The following is a 17,987-nucleotide window of genomic DNA, read 5'->3' on the forward strand; positions in this document are numbered from 1 at the left end:
GAGGCAGCATACTTTCCCAGGTCCCCACAAGAAGAGCATCCCCTGAAAATAAGAAATCTGCAAAATGGTCATCATCATCAGTATCTCCTGGAGAGAGGTCTCCCAAGTTCTGAACAGCAGCATGCTGTGAAGAGGTGCCTTGCGAGGCAATGCCGTGAGGAGACACATCTGAGGTGCAGCGGGACTGCATAGGAGAAGCACGGCTCTCACGAAAGGTTTTCAACAAAAATTTCATAAAGGCTAAGAAATCCTCTGGACCTTGGAGCATGTAGTTACCCTTCTCCAATTTTCCTAGCTTCAGCTTGTATGGGTATGAAGAATCTGATCTGGGAATCATCATTTAACCTTGAAATGATGGTGCAAATCACTGCCACTCAACTACCTGGATGATCCTGGAGACCTGATTTTGACTTCAGAAACAAGGGGAGTAATGTTTACGCTGGGACACTCAACACAGAGACACCTGAATTTGCTAACATGTCTCATTAATATGGCAATGGTAACACTATCAAATAAGAGATACTGAGGGGGGGGGGGTTATTTCATAAAGGATTTCTGTATATAACACAATGCCTATATGCATAAATTTCATAAAATTGCAGGGCACACTCCAACCTGGTCAGAGCTAATCCTGCTACTAGGGCTTGATCTTTATAAAATACATGCATAAGAATGTAGATGTTGTGGGTACTCAGCAGGATAATTTTTTAAAAAAGGGAAAGTATGGGCATACTTTCCCTTTTAAACTCTACACAATATAGGGGCATTCCTGTCACACAAATTAGAAAATGTGGTATAAAATTTCCTTCGTGGCATTTGACCAAGGTCACAGTAACTTTGAATGACAGAATCTGGTACCAGTCCATCAGTATTTAAGCCATCTTTCCTCTCATATGTGAATTCCTATTCAACATCCCCAATTACATCACTTGGAACACAGCTTCTAAACAAAACTGGGGCAATCATGCAGTTTCTCACAATCTCACTTCTTGTTTCACATAACCTCATTTCTTGGTTTTCACCACAAGATGGTGCTCAAATGAAACACTATTGAACAGATCTAAAGCCTAGTTCAAAGTAAGGCAATAAAATTCATGCAGGACAGTTTGCTTGCAGAGTTTTGACATAGCATTTCTTTTTTCGTGCCTCTTCTGAAAGGGTAGAATCTACTACACAGGAAATTTTGCAGAGTGTTGAGGAACTATCAGGAAAAAGTCCCACAATACTTCCACAAGTTTTAGTTTGACCCTTAAATTCATGTATAGTTAGGTCACTGCAAAACTAGACTCCACAAACCTTTATGTTCAGTTCCTTTCCAAATGGAACTTGAGGGAAACAAGGTGGATTATCATTCAGGTCTGAAACCAAGATGTACACACTGGTTGTGGAACTGTGTCGTGGAGTACCGTTATCCGTCACTAGCACAGTCAGCTGGTGGTGAGTTTGTTTCTCACGATCCAATGCTACCCAGTCGATAATCTCACCTGACAAAAAATACAAGACAAAGGCAGACCACTGCGCTATTATAATGCATTGGAGCATATGTAATACAACATAGCTTGATTACTACACTGCAAACCCCCCCCCCCAACCAATAGCACACCTATGGAAATATTCTGTGGAAGATGATACTCTGCTGAGTTTTGAGGTTCCCAATGGATCTAACTCAAGAATGAATGCTCTAATTTTACTCTCCTTCAGCTGCACTGGATGTGCACCAAACTAAGAAGCAGAGGAGTAGCCTAGTGGTTAGAGATATAGGATGAGAACTGGGGAAGTCAGGACTCAAATTCCGGTGTGCCTCTTTTTGATGTTGGGCAAATCACTTCACCCTCCATTGCCTCAGGTACACAGTAAGATGGTAGGCCCTCTGAGGACAGGTAAAAACCCACTATATTTGAATCTAACTTGCCTCAAGCTACCACTGATATTCTGATAAGGCATAAGCTAAAAAAAAGTTTGGGTGTTGCTGTCTGATCTTGAATGTGCAAGTTTTTGTGAATATACAAGAAATTGCCAAAATAAAATTAATGAAAACCCTCAAAATAATCTACCCAGCACTACTAAAAATGGACACAACAGAATAGCAGAAACCAAACAATTAAAGGATCATATCTATTGTAGGCATGCAGCTGTAAGGAAATTTTGGTCTTCAATAGCTGAAAATTAGTATGTTTTCATGAGATAGGTTTGTACAAGGTTGAGCTCATTCGCATAGAAAATAGGAATATTCTGAAAAACAGGGAGATTGGGCCTTTGAGGATTGGAGATTACCCAGGGTAGGTGTTAAATATGCTTAGACCCAGGGCAGAAATGTTATAGGTTGTATCTTGTTCAACTGCAGTTCAATAACCCCAGCTTGTACTGCAACAAGCAGTATCATATGGGAAAGCAGGACGTAAAGGCAAGGACAAGAATACCAAGATAGCTACCTCTAACAAGTGTTTCTATGTAGATAGTAGAATAAAAGTGCTCACAAAATGGGTGATGTCATCCACTGGAGCTCATGCAGGAAAAAACCTATCCAGATTAGAAATATGCAGGATGCTTTTGAAATGCCCTAGCACACATGTACAACACTTCTTACATTGTGCAGTAAATTTGTTGTACAATTTTTGCAGGAACGAATGAACGAGATTGTTCCAGAAGTTGTAAAACAGATGGAGAAGAGTCATTTGTGCCATCTGAGGCTGCATAAATGACACAAATGACTACTGAACAGGGAATGAGTGCATCAGGTAACAAAGAGAACATCTGCTCTGGACTTCCTTTGAGACTAGATGCTCATTATCTGTGCTGGTCCAAAAAGCACAGTTTCTTACAGTAACAGGTGTTATCTAGGGACAGAAGGCAGATATTCTCACATGTGGGTGATATCATCTAAAGGGCCCAGTATGGACAGTGGTAAAAGTGTACTTGCACTTTAAGTTTTTTGAAACTTCATGACTGCCTGCACCGCGCATGCGCGAGTGTCTTTCTGCCCGACACCAGCTTGTGGTACCTCAGTTCCGTAAACAAGCTAAGAAGTCAACCAGGAGAAGTGGAAGGGGATGTGAGAATATCTGCCTGCTGTCCCCAGATAACATCTGTTATGATAAGTAAGGAGAAATTAGGTTCTTACCTGCTAATTTACTTTCTTTTAGCTTCCCCAGACAGATAAGAGGTTAATCTTACAAGCAGGTATATATCTCATGTCCAGCAGGTGGAGACTGAAACAAAACTGTGGAATAATACATAAGAGGGTTCCCCTATTCCTATCAGTCTGCCGAATAGCCAAGCAGAACTAAGAACTTGAAACAGAAATAAATAATACTCCAAACAGGAATAATAACTAATATACCCAAATGCTGTTGGAAAATGCAGAGGAGTGATCCCAGGAAGAAAATGTCCCCACAGCTTGTCAGCTAAGTCAGCCGAGCCACAGCTGCTGTTATTCAATTCTACCCAGCCCTAGAACCTGCAGCAAAAAACAAAAACTGCCCGCGCAACAGCTACAACAACACGACAATAGACAGGGTAGGGACCTCTACCGGTCTGGAGAAGCTAAAAGAAAGTAAATTAGCAGGTAAGAACCTAATTTCTCCTTCTTTAGCACTCTCCAGATCGGTAGAGGTTAATCGTACAAGCAGTCCCCATCATGGGTGGGACCCCCGATGGCCGACACCAGAACACGCTCACTGAACACCGCATCCCGACATGCCTGAACATCTACCTGGTAGTGACTGACAAATGAATGCCTTACAAATGTCCACTGGAGACCCTAACAAAGACTCAGCCCAAGAAGATGCCTGATCCCTAGTGGAATGAGCTTGGAGAAATTCTGGAACAAGCTTCTTCTTCAGAAGATAAGCGGAAGCAATAGTCTCCTTGATCCAGCGCACAATAGTAGCTTTAGAAGCGCCATCCCCCTGACGAGTACCTGCTAGAAGGACAAAGAGATGATCCGAGTTCCGGATCTCCTGGGTCCTCTGCACTTAAGAGCGAAGAACCCGACCGACATCTAACTTGCACAACTGCTTCTGCTCAGAAGATCCCTCCCGACTACCCAACACCGGGAGGACCACTGCCTGATTGACATGAAATGGAGAAACTACCTTTGGCAGAAAAGAAGAAATAGGCCTCAAGACAACCCGCTCCATAGAAAACTGCAAGAAAGGAGTCATACAAGAGAAAGCCTGCAGCTCAGAAACACGTTTAGCTGAAGTAATGGTCACCAAGAAGACCACTTTAAGAGGAAGGTCCTTTAAAGAGCAGTCGCCCAGCCGTTCAAAAGGAGGGCGCACTAGCACTGACAGAATCAGATTCAGATCCCATGATGGAACAGAGGGTCATACGGGAGGCTTAAGCAATTTGGCCACCCGAAAGAAGCGAATCATATCAGGAATGGCAGTCAAACACTGACCTTTCAACAACCCCCGAAAGGCTGAAAAAGCCACAAGTTGAACCCAGAGAGAAGACCAAGCCAGTCCCCTATCCATGCCATCCTGCAAGAACTCTAAGATGTTAGGCAGGGAAGCGCGAAAAGAGACTACTCCACGCGCATCACACCACTCTTCAAATAGACGCCAAACCCTCACATAAGCCCAAGAGGTGGAAAGCCTCCGGGACCCCAAGAGAGTTGAGATCACTTTATCTGAATACCCCTTCTTACCTAGGCGACTCCTTTCAAGAGCCAAGCCGTAAGACAGAAGGGACCCGGATCGAACATGGGAAAGGGACCCTGCTTCAGAAGAGGCAGAGGAAGAGGATCCGCCACCAGATGCCTCACCAGATCCGCGTACCACAGACGTCGAGGCCAATCCGAAGCCACCAGAACCACGAGACCCGGATGACGAATGATTCGGAGAAGAACCCTGCCCACTAATAGTCACAGAGGGAACACATACAACAGCCTCTCCGTTGGCCATGGTTGAACCACAGCATCCAGACCCTCGGCCTGACTGTCTCTGCGATGACTGAAGAAGCAGGGCAGTTTGGTGTTGACACTTGTGGCCATCAGGTCCATCAGGTGCTGACCCTAAGACTGCACTATCAACTGAAAGGCTACAGGACTTAGACACCACTCTCCGGGATCCAGCACGTGATGACTGAGGAAGCCCGCCTGAACATTCTCTACTATGTGGGAGGCCGAGATGTCCTGAAGGTGGGACTCTGCCCGGACCATGAGCAGAGCCACCTCATGCGCTACCTGAATGCTCTTGGTGCCTCCCTGACGACTGAAGTAAGCCACCGCCATGGCATTGTCCGACAGAACTCGGACTGACTTGCCCAACAAGAAGGAGTGGTAGGCTAACAGCGCCAGACGGACGGCTCTGGTCTCCAACACATTGATCGACCAGGACGCCTCCTCTGTGGACCAGGTGCCCTGAGCTGAGTGACCGAGACACTGAGCTTCCCAACTGAGGAGACTGGCATCTGTGAGAAGCACAATGCACTGTGGTTGATCCAGACTCGTCCTCTGAACAAGATGAGAGGTCTGGAGCCGCCAGCGAGGACTGCAGTGTGCCAAGCCTCGCAGAGGAACAGAGAGATTCAAACTATGCTTCTGGGGCGACCACCTCCGGAGCAGAGCAAACTGAAGAAGACACATGAGGGCCCGTGCCCACTTCACTACGTCTAGAGAAGCCGCCATTGACCCCAACATGTGGAGGAAATCCTACGCCCAAGGACACCGGGACGCCATAAGGAGGCGAATCTGAGATCGCAATTTGCTTACCCAGGAGGAAGGAAGATCTTCCCCAAGGAGGTGTCAAACAGAACCCCAAGGTACTCAAAACACTGAGATGGGACCAACTCTTGGAAAGGATGACCACCCATCTCAGCGACTGGAGAAACTCCCCCACCTGAGCCGTAACCTGGGTGCTCTCCTGCAACGACTTTGCCTGAATCAACCAGTCGCCCAGGTAGGGATGCACCAGAATGCCCTCTGACCGCAAGGCAGCCGCGACGACCACCATCACCTTGGTGAACGTCCAGGGAGCCGTGGCCAAAGGGAAGCGCATAGAACTGATAGAGCTGACCCAAGATCGCAAAGCGAAGGAAGCACTGATGGGAGGCCCGAATGAAAACATGCAAGATCGAGAGAAGTCAGGAATTCCCCCGACTGAACCGCCAGAATGACAGACCACAGTGTTTCCATGCGAAAAAAGGGAATTCTGAGAGCCCGGTTGACCCCTGTTAAATCTAGAATGGGCCAAAAGATCCCCTCCATCTTGGGCACAACAAAGTAAATCGAGTATCTGCCAATGCCACACTCCTGAGGGGGCACTGGAACAACTGCTTTGAGATCTAGCAAGCGTTGAAGGGTCTGGTGAAAGAACTGCGTCTTCCATGCCACCTGACATGGAGAGGCTAGAAAATGATCTGGCAGAGTGGTCAAACACCAGAGCATAACCATCCCGCACCACCTCCAGGACCCACTGATCGTACGTGATCTCGGCCCACTTGGGAAAACATTTGCGCAGCCGGGTACCCACCGGAACCAAAGGGGGCGCCAGCAAAGAATCATTGTGCAGGACAGGCAGCGAGGGAACCAGCTTAGGGATTCCCAGCCCCCCCGAAAGGACTGCATGCACTGATAAAACCGACCCCGGGAAAACCCTGAATCCTGGCAAGTAGCAGCCCCACACCCAGGGTGATACATGCAGAACTCCTGCAGATGCTTGCTGGAAGTGCCACCCCGAGACACCAGGCAGGCACAGTCCTCAGGCAGGCGGGGCATCTTAGAGTCCAGAACCAACTTATCCAAGTACTCTCCAAACAAAAAAGATCCCCGAAAGGGAAATTTGGTAAGCTTAGTTTTGGACGCGGCACCCGCCAACCAAGCTCAAAGCCACATGGTAAGCTGCGTGGCCACTCCAAAAGCCATAGACTTGGCCGACGTCCGCACCAAGTCATAGAGAGCAACTGAGAGGAACGAGGCAGCCATCTCAATCTTGGGCACCTCCTGATCCACCAAGGACCAGTCATCAGACTCATGATCCAGGACATGCTCAGCCCAACGAAACACGACACAAGCCACCAGCCCCCCACAAATAGCCACCTGGACCCCCAAAGCAGAGACATCAAAATTCTGCTTAAGAATGGTCACCAACTTATGCTCCTCCAAGTCCCGTAAGGCAGAACCGCCCTCAACAGGCACGATATGCCGCTTAGCAATCGCTGAGACCACCGCATCTCAAAGTAGCCCGATCACCCTCTGGAATGGGATACAAACGAGCCATGGCAAACGCCAACCGAAACTGTGCCTCCGGCGTATTCCACTGTGCAAGTACAAAATCCCAAATATCCTGATGCATAGGAAGAGCGGGAAACAGCACGGATCCCCCTAAGAGGGTCCTCTACATGCTGGGTCTCCGGTGGCGCTCCTTCAAAACGCAGCACCAATGATACCTGCTGAATCAGGTCTGGTAGCTCATCCCTCTGAAAAAGGCGCACCACGGCCGCCTCGTCACCGGAAGGCGAGAAACCCAACGCCCCGCCGCCAGCTGCTGTCCCCTTGGGAGGATCCTGGAATTCCTAAAAAGGGTCCAGGTCCTCATCCAGGCCAACATGCTCCTCTGACCACCTATCCGCAACCCAAGCCACCCGCGGGCGCTTGGACGAGGGAGGAGGAAGAGGGAACGCCAAAGGAGAAGAGGGAGGCAAAGCCACAGGGGGTGCAGAGGGACCTCCCACGAAACACCCCGGGCACACATGGGACCCCCAGCCGCCTGAAAATAGGCTCTGCACAAAGAAAAAATCATGGGAAAAAATCATGGGAAAAACCCCCCAGGGGTCCCATGGGACTCCCTGTCACAGCAGGGGACCCAGCTGAAACATAGTAACATAGTAGATGACAACAGATAATGACCCAAATGGTCCATCCAGCCTGCCCAACCTGATTCAATTAAAATTTTTTTTTTTCTTCTTAGCTATTTCTGGGCAAGAATCCAAAGCTCTGCCCGGTACTGTACTTAAGTTCCAACTACTGAAGTCTCCGTCAAAGATCACTCCAGCCCATCTACACCATCCCAGCCATTGAAGCCCTCCCCAGCCCATCCTCAACCCCAAACGGACATATACAGACACAGACCATGCAAGTCTGCCTAGTACTGGCCTTAGCTCTTTGATATTTACTATTATTTTCTGATTCTAGATTCTCTGTGTTCATCCCACACTTTTTGAACTCAACCTGTTTTTCCAATAGAGGGGGAAGGTCACCTGAGGTTGCAGACAAAATGGAGGGGCCTGTCTGTTAAAATGGCGAAGTTCCCGCCAAAAATAACCCCTCCAGGACCTGTAGCGACTGGGAAGCCTGAACTGACCCAGCCGCTAAAGCAGGCAAGCAGACATCAGCTGTTAACAAAAATCAGCTGAGAGGGAATCCTACCGGGGGCGGTGGGGGAAGAACGGGCTTCCCCACCGTTCCCTGCCGACTTGCGACACACTAAGGCAAGGGAGCCCTGGACGCCTGCAGCCTCTGCCAACGGAGCTCCACGACCACACCAACCTGAATAGCTGTTTTCAGGCCGGCCGCAAGTGCCTCGCATCTGGACCAAATTGTACACCACTTCCCCTGAGAAGTGCTCAACTGGTCCATACGTGACCTAGCTAGAAGAAAAGTACCAGTTAGTCAAAAAATACAGTAATTTACAGCATAGTTAAAGGGAAAGCAACCCTTCAGACCGGCACTACCTCAGGATTTTTTTTTTTTTTACAGACTCCACAGGCTCTCAAAGCAATATGCCTTGCTTGAATTAGGGGGCAAGACTTACTGCTGAGGCTCCTCTAAAAATGTGGGGAGGTGGAGGAAATGGGGGGAGGGACCCAGCATGAGACCAGCCGAGTTTGACACCCCTGAGGTCAGACAGACCCCCAAACATGGCCCATCCAAGCTCAATTCGGCCAAAAACGGGGACTAGAAACCCTAAACAAATTCCAACAGTCCTATCAAGGGAGATGGGTACAGCTCACTCACACCTGCTGGAGAATGAAAGAAGACTGATAGGAATAGGGGAAGGTATCTCTTATGTACTATTCCAGTTTTGTTTCAGCCTGCTGGTCATGATGAGATATATATCCACTTGTAAGATTAACCTCTACCGGTCTGGAGAGTGCTAAAGAACTATGCTTTATCCTAGGACATTTGGGATTCCCTAGTTTACTGTAATGGAATGGAGAGAGAGTTGGCCATAGAGAATGACACTGGGACAAATCTGTCCCCATCCCCGCAGGAACTCAATTTCCCTGTCCCATCCCCATGAGTTTTGGCGCTGATCCTGTCCCATTCCTGTAAGCTCTGCCTTAACCACACAAGCCTCGAACACTTATGATTTTAAAGTGTTTCAGGCTTGTGCAGATGAAGACGGAGCTTGCATGAATGGGGCACTGACAGAAAAATAATTTGCGGGGATGGGAAAATGAGTTCCAGTGGGGACGGGTAAAAATTTGTTTGTTCAGCATAACTGATGAGACTAAAGAGACCACTGCACTTTGAAAGGTCCATGTATGCTCAAAACTTTACACTGAGTTTTGGGATAGTTGTTCCATCCTAGCATGGGATGTCACCCACTTCTCTGCCTAACTTAATCCCACGTGTGGATGGAAATGATTAAATACCCATTACAATGCTGAAAATATCAGTATTAGACAGAAAAATAAACAATAAACAGAGAAAGAAAAAAACCAAACAACAAGAAATAACCAAGAAATTTAAGCTTTCTGTACATTACCTGTTTGGGAATTAATATTAAAATACTTTCCATCAGACAGGAGAAAATAGGACAGCTGTCCATTTCTTCCAGAATCACTGTCAAAAGCAGTTACAGTACCAACTACACCTTGAGGAGCAAAGCTTTCCTCGACACGGAAAAAATATAGCTCATATGTGAATGTAGGGGAGTTGTCATTTTCATCTAAGACGTTCACAGTGACAGAGGTGATCCCATTCTGCCTTGTGCTACTTGCTCGCACTTGAACACTGTACACATTTTTGGTTTCATAGTCCAAAGGCCTCCGAAGGAATATCCAGCCAGTACTAGAATGGATTCCAAACATCAAGGAATCAATGCTAGGTTCCATCGAATAGACTATATTGGAAGTTATGTTCTGTGCCCCTATTAAGTGGGCCTGCACTTGAAGAATTCTAGTAAACAACGAAAAAGATTCGCTGATTTCTATCTGATTAATTAAATGATCAAAAATCAAAACACTTTCAGCCTTTGACTGCTCAACTGCAATAGTCAATTTAAAAACAGAACTCAGGGGTGGATTTCCACTATCCTCAGCTGTTATGTGCAAGATATACTCATCCTGTGTAGCTGAAGACAGACTCCCATTCAGACTTACCACTCCAAAGATTGAATCAATGACAAATATCTTCTGCATCTCATTTGCGATGGAATACGTAACCATGCCATTCAAGCCACTGTCTTTGTCTTTTGCATTAGCAATGTATATAGAGGTGCCTGGCAAGGTACTTTGTGATAAGCTTATCTTCTCAGATTCTGCCAAAAAAACAGGTGTGTTGTCATTGACATCAGATACAGTTATGTTGATTTGGGTCCTGCTGAATACAGGGGAGTGGCCCAACTGGGCCTGAACTGTGAGTATGACAAAAGGCTGAGTTTCATGATCCAACCACCTTTTGGTCCTGATGATGCCAAAGAGAGAATCTATGGTAAAACTTCCATATGAATCACCAGAAGAAATTCTATACGACACGGATTCTAGAGAATCTGGGGAAAAAGATGAAACAAACTGATTTTTAAAAAGCACAAAAATGTGGAACATGTGCTGCCTATAACATTTATTTTTAAACTTCCTCTTTTAGGTCTATTTTTATAAAAGCAACATATGTATGTGCCTTCATAAGGCTTCTACATTACAGTAATAGCCGGTAGTGTACAAATGTTCCCACACAAACCAGTACCTATTAAATGGCAGGTGTGACTTTCTGTGTACTGTATACTCTGTGCAGATACATAAGAGCATAAGAATTACCACTGCTGGGTCAGACTACTGCAGCAGTCTGCTCACACGGCAGCCCTTAGGTAAAAGACCAATGCCCTGAGACTAGCCTTATTTCCGTACGTTCTGGTTCAGCAGGAACTTGCCTAACTTTGTCCTGAATCCCTGGAGGGTGTTTTCCCCTATAACAGCCTCCGGAAGAGTGTTCCAGTTTTCTACCACTCTCTGGGTGAAGAAGAACTTCCTTACATTTGTACGGAATCTATCCCCTTTTAACTTTAGAGAGTGCCCTCTCGTTCTGTCTACCTTGGAGAGGGTGAACAACCTGTTTTTATCTACTAAGTCTGTTCCCTTCATTATCTTGAATGTTTCGATCATGTTCCCTCTCAGTCTCTTTTCAAGAGAGAAGAGGCCCAGTTTCTCTAATCTCTCACTGTACGGAACTCCTCCAGCCCCTTAACCATTTTAGTCACTCTTCTCTAGACCCTTTCGAGTAGTACTATGTCCTTCTTCATGTACGATGACCAGTGCTGGACACAGTATTCCAGGTGAGGGCGTACATGAATACTTTATAAGCTATCTCAGTCTCTAAACCTCTATAAACAAATCTAAATCGGTAAAAAAAAAATCTCAATAGACTAGCTGAGAATTTATAGAAGAAAAATGCCTCATAATTTATTCACACAACATAGTTATTTTGATGTCTTCTTATTCAATCAGCAGCAGAAAAAACTCCTTCAGAATCTCCATTCAGTATTGTATTTACATTATGTTCTCTTCTCATTTACATTAATTAGAATGCTAAACAATTTTATTATAAAGTATAAAACTAATTATAGTTCCTCATGCAAACAACAGTCCTCATCATTGACCCCTATTCCTGGTTAATTTATTAATTCCCAATTTGTAATTAATAAAATGCAAGTTATTAACAATCATAGCAAAATCAGACTGGATTTCTATTTTGAGCTTAAAGCTGGCTATCACTGAAAGATGAACCCAGATTGACTGACCTTTCTCCAACAGGTTATAATATTACTCACCTGTTTCGCCCTGTCAGGGTGGTATTACAGTTCTTTATGAGAGGATTTATTAAGGTTAATATATTGAGTCCTTAAGTACTCCCTTTTTGGAAAACTTTTCTTGTGAGATACTACTATACGTGATGATTCTTTGCTGAATTCTCTATTTCTCATTAGGGAAATGGTCTTCAGCTAGGGACAGTTTTTAATGCTTTTACTGCAAAAATGTTTTAAACGCTGATCATCTCTTAATTGGGGATATTAATTTACATCTAGATGATATATTAGATTGTAATATTAAGGATTTGTTTAAAATATTGGAGTCTCTTAACTTTGTTTTACCTTAGGAGAATATTTATTTACCTTTACCTCTAAGTGGCTTCCATAGTAAAAACATACATAAAGTTACAAAAACTAATTATTAACCACACAGATCCCCCCAGCCCCCCCCCCCCCCACACACATACACACATTAAGGCCCTGATTCTATAAATGGTGCCTAAAACATAGGCGCCAAGGAACGCAGTATACAGCGCATGTCATGAGTAATGCACTCTTTATAGAAACATGCCTAGAGGCTGGACTTAAGCACTGGTAGGTGCTCCCTATTTATACCAGGGTTTTCTTGGCCTAAATACCAGCTCTAAGTCTAATTTAGATGCCTACACATAAAATATGCCCATGATCTGCCATTAACACTCACATTTTCTGGTAGGCGCTTTGTACTAGCTGATCTTAAGGTGGCCAAATGGGTTGAAAAAGTGACGGCGAAAGCTAGAAGGATGCTAGGGTGCATATGGAGAGGTATGGCCAGTAGGAAAAAGGAGGTACTGATGCCTCTATATAAGACTCTAGTGAGGCCTCATTTAGAATACTGTGTGTAATTCTGGAAGCCACACCTTCAAAAACATATAAAAAGGATGGAGTCGGTCCAAAGGAAAGCTATTAAAATGGTCAGTGGTCATCGTCATAAGGCGTAAGGGGACAGACTTAAAGATCTCAATATGTATACTTTGGAGCAAAGGTGGGAGAGGGGAGATATGATATAGATGTTTAAATACCTATGTGGTATAAATGCAAATGAGTCGAATCTCTTTCATTTTATTTTTTTTATATAATTCTTTATTCATTTTTTCATCTTTCAACAAGTGTACAATACACACATCAACAATTAACAAATCACTTGAAAATCTTATCAGCAATGTCTTTATATAAATAATAATCCCTCTTCCCCCCTTCCCTCCCTCCCTCAAATTGAATAAATCTGTAATCTCCAAATAACTCTCCAATACCCTCCCACCCCCTTTCTACTATAAAATGGTGTATGTGGATGGAAAATTGTTAGAATCTCTTTCATTTGAAAGGAAGCTCTAGAATGAGAGGGCATAGGATGAAGTTAAGAGGTGATAGGCTCAGGAGTAATCTAAGGAAATACTTTTTTTTACAGAAAGGGTGGTAGATGCGTGGAACAGGAGAGGAGACAGAGACTGTGTCTGATTTCAAGAAAGCCTGGGATAGTAACGTGGGTCCTCTTAGACACCACTTACTTGTATGCCCAATTCAACCCTGCTTGTCAATAGATAACACTATTTAGATGCAAGGCAATAAATATTTCAAAAAGGAATTAAGACTGTACTATTTGATAAATTCATTTCTTAACTGAAGTTTGAATTTATACTGTCTATACTTTAGATAATATGTTTTACTTTTATTCTCAATACTTTGTACTTTGCTGATTGTCCAATTTCTCTTCTGTGTAAACCGCCTAGAAGTCATTTGATTGTTGGCAGTATAGAAGAATAAAGTTATGTTATGTTAGTTTCCAATTACATACTATTCAATCTAAATACACTAAACATTACACCTTTTATTTTGACGATTTCTTCCTTTGGAATTCTCTTCCTCTCCACATACGGAGTGAACTATTGTTTAAAACTCTTAAATCCATGTTAAAAACTTTCAACAAAGCATACAATTTAAACCCTAATACGACATAAGCTGTCTGGCTTAATCACTGCTGTCCCCTTCTTTTCTTTTCCCTTCCCCTTCTTTATTTTTCTTAACTGTTACTAGGAGAGATTGCATTCTATCCTATCACTGTAGTTCCTTTTCAAACTTTTAATTTTTTTTAATTGTAAACCACCGAGATCTATTGCATATAGCCCAGGCGATATAGCAAGTTTTTTAAATAAACTATAAACCTATGTGGTTGCAATACAGCATCTACATTTCATCAAGCTTGACAAAATCTCTCTAATTAATGCATGAGATGAAAAGTGAAGGAAAGCCAAGCTTCAAATGTGCTACTGTACTAAATAACAATCAAGGAAAAAATAACATCAGGAAATACTACTTACTTAGAGGTCCTCTTGCCTTTACTGTGCCCACAGGACTGTATTCAGGAGTATCCTCCGCAACAAAAAAAGAATAATGGGACCTCTCAAATACAGCAGGTGCCATGACTGTCTGGAGAATGTTTATCGTGACCATTGCACTAATGATTGATACAAGGCCACCTCTATCCTGAGCACAAATGGACAAGCTGATACTAGAAGATTCCAAGTGGCTGAGAGAAGAAATCAAATAAATAATACCTAGAAGATAAAAAACCAAAACGAAAAGGGTAAAAATGAGAGATCTCTAGTTCAGTGATCTTTATCCTGTAAAAAGCTGTCTTGCTTTTAATTTGTTAAATTTCAGATCAATAATTAGAGTAATGAAGATATTTTCCTATGAACAAAGGTGTCTTGCATTTTAATTGGTAAAGACATACGAACAGAGGCCCAAATTCTATAAACAGTGCCATTGTCAGCAGTCACCTTATAAGCAGCTAACGATCACATGGTAATCGTGCGAAGGCACTATTTATAGAATCGCGCTTTCAGGAAAGGTAGGCGCCGGAAATGTAGGTCAGAGTTTTCAAGGCCTACATTTCCAGCACCTACCTTTGATATGAATCGTGCCTACAGAGGTGCTTTATGATGCCTAACGCAACTTCTAGTGTTAGCTAAACTAAACTAAACCTTAGGTTTGTATACCACACCATCTCCATAAGCGTAGAGCTTGGCACGGTTTACAGGGTTAGGTTGAAAAGGAGCTACAATGAAGGGTTTTAGAAAAGGAGCTAGGAAGATAAAGAAGGTCAGGGTACCAAAGAGCGAAAGGTGTTAGATTTTTGAAAAGAGCCAAGTTTTCAGGTGTTTGCGGAAGGATTGGAGGGAGCTTGAAATTCTGAGCAGGGATGTGAGGTTGTTCCAGAGTTCTGTGGTTCTAAAGGGGAGGGATGTTCCTAGTTTTCCTACGCGGGATATACCTTTTGCAGAGGGGAATGATAGTTTCAGTTTTTGGGAGGATCTAGTAGAATTAGGGTTAGAGGAGTTCCAGAAGAGTGGGATAACGGGAGGGAGGATGCCATGTAGGATCTTGAAAGCTAAACAGGCACATTTAAAGAGGACTCTGGAGTGAACTGGGAGCCAGTGAAGTTTGGACAGGAGTGGGGAAACGTGGTCGAACTTGCCTTTAGCGAAAATAAGCTTGGCCGCGGCGTTCTGGATTAGCTGAAGTCTATGGAGTTTTTTTTTTTTAGTTAGGCTTAAATAGATGGAGTTGCAATAATCCAGTCTAGAGAGGATGGTGGATTGAACAAGGACGACGAAGTGAGAATGATGAAAGTACGATCTCACTTTCCTCAGCATATGAAGACTAAAGAAGCATTTTTTTACCAAGAAGTTGAGGTGGTCATTGAAGGAGAGAGAGGAGTCTATGATGGCAAGGACTTTGCTTGAAAACTCAAGCTGAAGAGTGGAGCCGGAAGATAATGGGATGGAGGTGGGTAAATGACCTAATATTGGGCCGAGCCAAAGTAGTTTTGTTTTGGACTCGTTCAATTTCATTTGTACAGAATGTGCCCAGGATTGAAGGTTCATTATACATGCGGAAATGTTCTCAGCGAGGTTAGTGAGGTTCGAGTCAGTCTCAAGGAGGATGAGGATATCGTCAGCATAGATGTAGAGAGTTTCCAGGGGGTATAGATGAAGGAGTTTCAAAGAGGACATGTAAATATTGAAGAGGATAGGAGAGAGGGGTGAGCCTTGCGGGACTCCACATATCGACTTCCAGGGAGGGGATGAGGTACTGTTTATGTTAACGGTGTAGGAGCGTAAACGTAAGAATTTCGAGAACCAGTCTAGGACTGTGGAACTTATGCCTAATTTCAGAGAGTTGGAAGATTAGGATATCATGATGGACGACGTCGAAAGCTGCGGAGAGGTCGAATTGTAGAAGTACAGCGAATTTGTTGCGAGAATGAAGTTGTTGTACCTTAGAGATTAGTGAGGCTAATAGGGATTCGGTGCTGAAGTTGGGTCTGAAGCCGAATTGGTGGGGTAGGAGAATAGAGAATCTTTCTAGGTAGGATGAGAGTTGAGTGGATATGATGGATTCTAACATCTTGGTTAGGAGAGGGATATTTGCTATTGGATGGTAATTGGAGGGAATAGAGGGGTCAAGGTCGGTCTTTTTCAGTAGAGGGGTTAGTGCAATAAGTCCCATTTCGGAGGAGAAAAGGCCCGATGTTAGAGCATCGTTTATAAGTTTGGTGAGGGAAGTGATGGCCTGTGTAGAGATATTCTCGAATAGGTAGGAGAGGAAAGGATCCAAGGTACATTTGCAAGTTTTTAGTTTGAGGCAGAGTTTGGAGACTTGCAATTCGGAAACAAGCTCAAAAACGGTCCAGGATCTGTCGGCTGGAATGGGATTGGGGACAGGAAGGGAAGGGTTGAGGTCAGTAAAGATTAGGGAGTTGTAGGAGACTGTAGGCGGGAAGGAGCATCTTAGGATGGTAACCTTTTCATTGAAGAATATTGCAAGGGCATCTGCTGATAGAGATGAGGGGAGTAAGGATGGGTCCTTTTTTGTAGTTAAGGAGCGCCAAATGTTAAACAATGCACTGATCTGGTTGTTGGATCTGGAGATTTTATCTCCGAAGAAATTCTTCCTGGCTTTTTTTAGTAATGAATTGTAAAGTTTAATATTGACCCTCCAGGTCTGTCTATCTGAGGGGGATTTAGATTTTTTTCCATTTGCGCTCCAAAGTGCGACATTTCTGTTTCAGCTCTCTATGGAGCGGTAGATACCAAGGGGCCTTTCGGGGGTAGGAGATGGTTTTTGTGGATATTGGAGTGAGGGAGTGATAGATGGATTCGGAGAGGGAGATCCAATTGCACCAGCAGGATTCAGAGTCTGTAGGCTTAGGATTGGAGGAGAGTTGGTGGAGAAATTTGGACCAGAAAAGATTACTCGAAATTTTCTTGCGGAAGGTTATTGAATGGGAGGAATGGGATGGGGATTCAAGGTGTGACATGAAAATGGGGAGGCAAGTAGCCCCTAAGAAGTGGTCAGACCAAGGGACTTGTTCCCAACGGGTGTCATCGGTTGAAGTTTTGAAGGCAGTAAGGTCGAGGAAAGTGGTAAAGTCTAGTGTATGTCCTTTTTCGTGGGTTGGAGAAGAGGTAGTTGAGGGAAAACCTAGAGAGGTAAGGAAGTTGTTAAATTTGATCGTGTCCTTGCTGTTGGTGTTATCAAGGTGGAGATTAATATCACCAACAATCAGTAATCTTTGAAATTTAAGAAAGGCGTTTGTTATAGCCTCAAAGACGAGATTGGAGGAGTTGTTCCAAGGGGTGGGTTGGCAGTATAGTAATAAGATGCCCAATGGGTGAGTGCGGAGTTTATCATTGACAGAGACAAACATATATTCTACCAGAACGCAGTATGATTTAGAGTATTTGTTATATAGTTTGATATAATTATTCCATTCTAAATCTTGAAAGGAACTCCAGATCATGTCTGTTGGTATTTCATTTCCTTGTATGTTATATATATATTCTACCGTGGCATTAGGTGTTATAAAACGCCTCCATCGGTGCAATTCCGGTGCCTTTTTTTAGACACCTTTAAATATGTTTTCAAAGTGCTTTTAAACGGCATTTTGCACTTAACTTAGGTGACGGCAAG

General features: G+C 44.0%; 1 protein-coding gene across 5 annotated transcripts in view; it reads right to left on the minus strand.

The window, feature by feature from the left end:
• The window catches only part of DCHS2 (dachsous cadherin-related 2), a 203,801-nt gene that overhangs the window by 124,491 nt on the left and 61,323 nt on the right, over window positions 1–17,987 (minus strand). For all 5 annotated transcript variants that reach the window (XR_004539141.1, XM_033941022.1, XM_033941032.1 and 2 more), the window contains exons 4-6: window positions 14,330–14,566; window positions 9,714–10,718; window positions 1,297–1,484 (exon numbers count right to left, since the gene is read on the minus strand). Coding sequence is in view for 4 of the 5 variants with exons in the window: in XM_033941022.1 (XP_033796913.1) it covers window positions 1,297–1,484; window positions 9,714–10,718; window positions 14,330–14,566 (1,430 nt within the window). In the remaining variant the exon portion in view is untranslated. The remainder of the gene's footprint in view (window positions 1–1,296; window positions 1,485–9,713; window positions 10,719–14,329; window positions 14,567–17,987) is intronic.

Source organism: Geotrypetes seraphini, chromosome 1 (genome assembly GCF_902459505.1).
Source record: "Geotrypetes seraphini chromosome 1, aGeoSer1.1, whole genome shotgun sequence".
In the NCBI taxonomy this organism is placed as follows: Eukaryota; Metazoa; Chordata; class Amphibia; order Gymnophiona; family Dermophiidae; genus Geotrypetes; species Geotrypetes seraphini.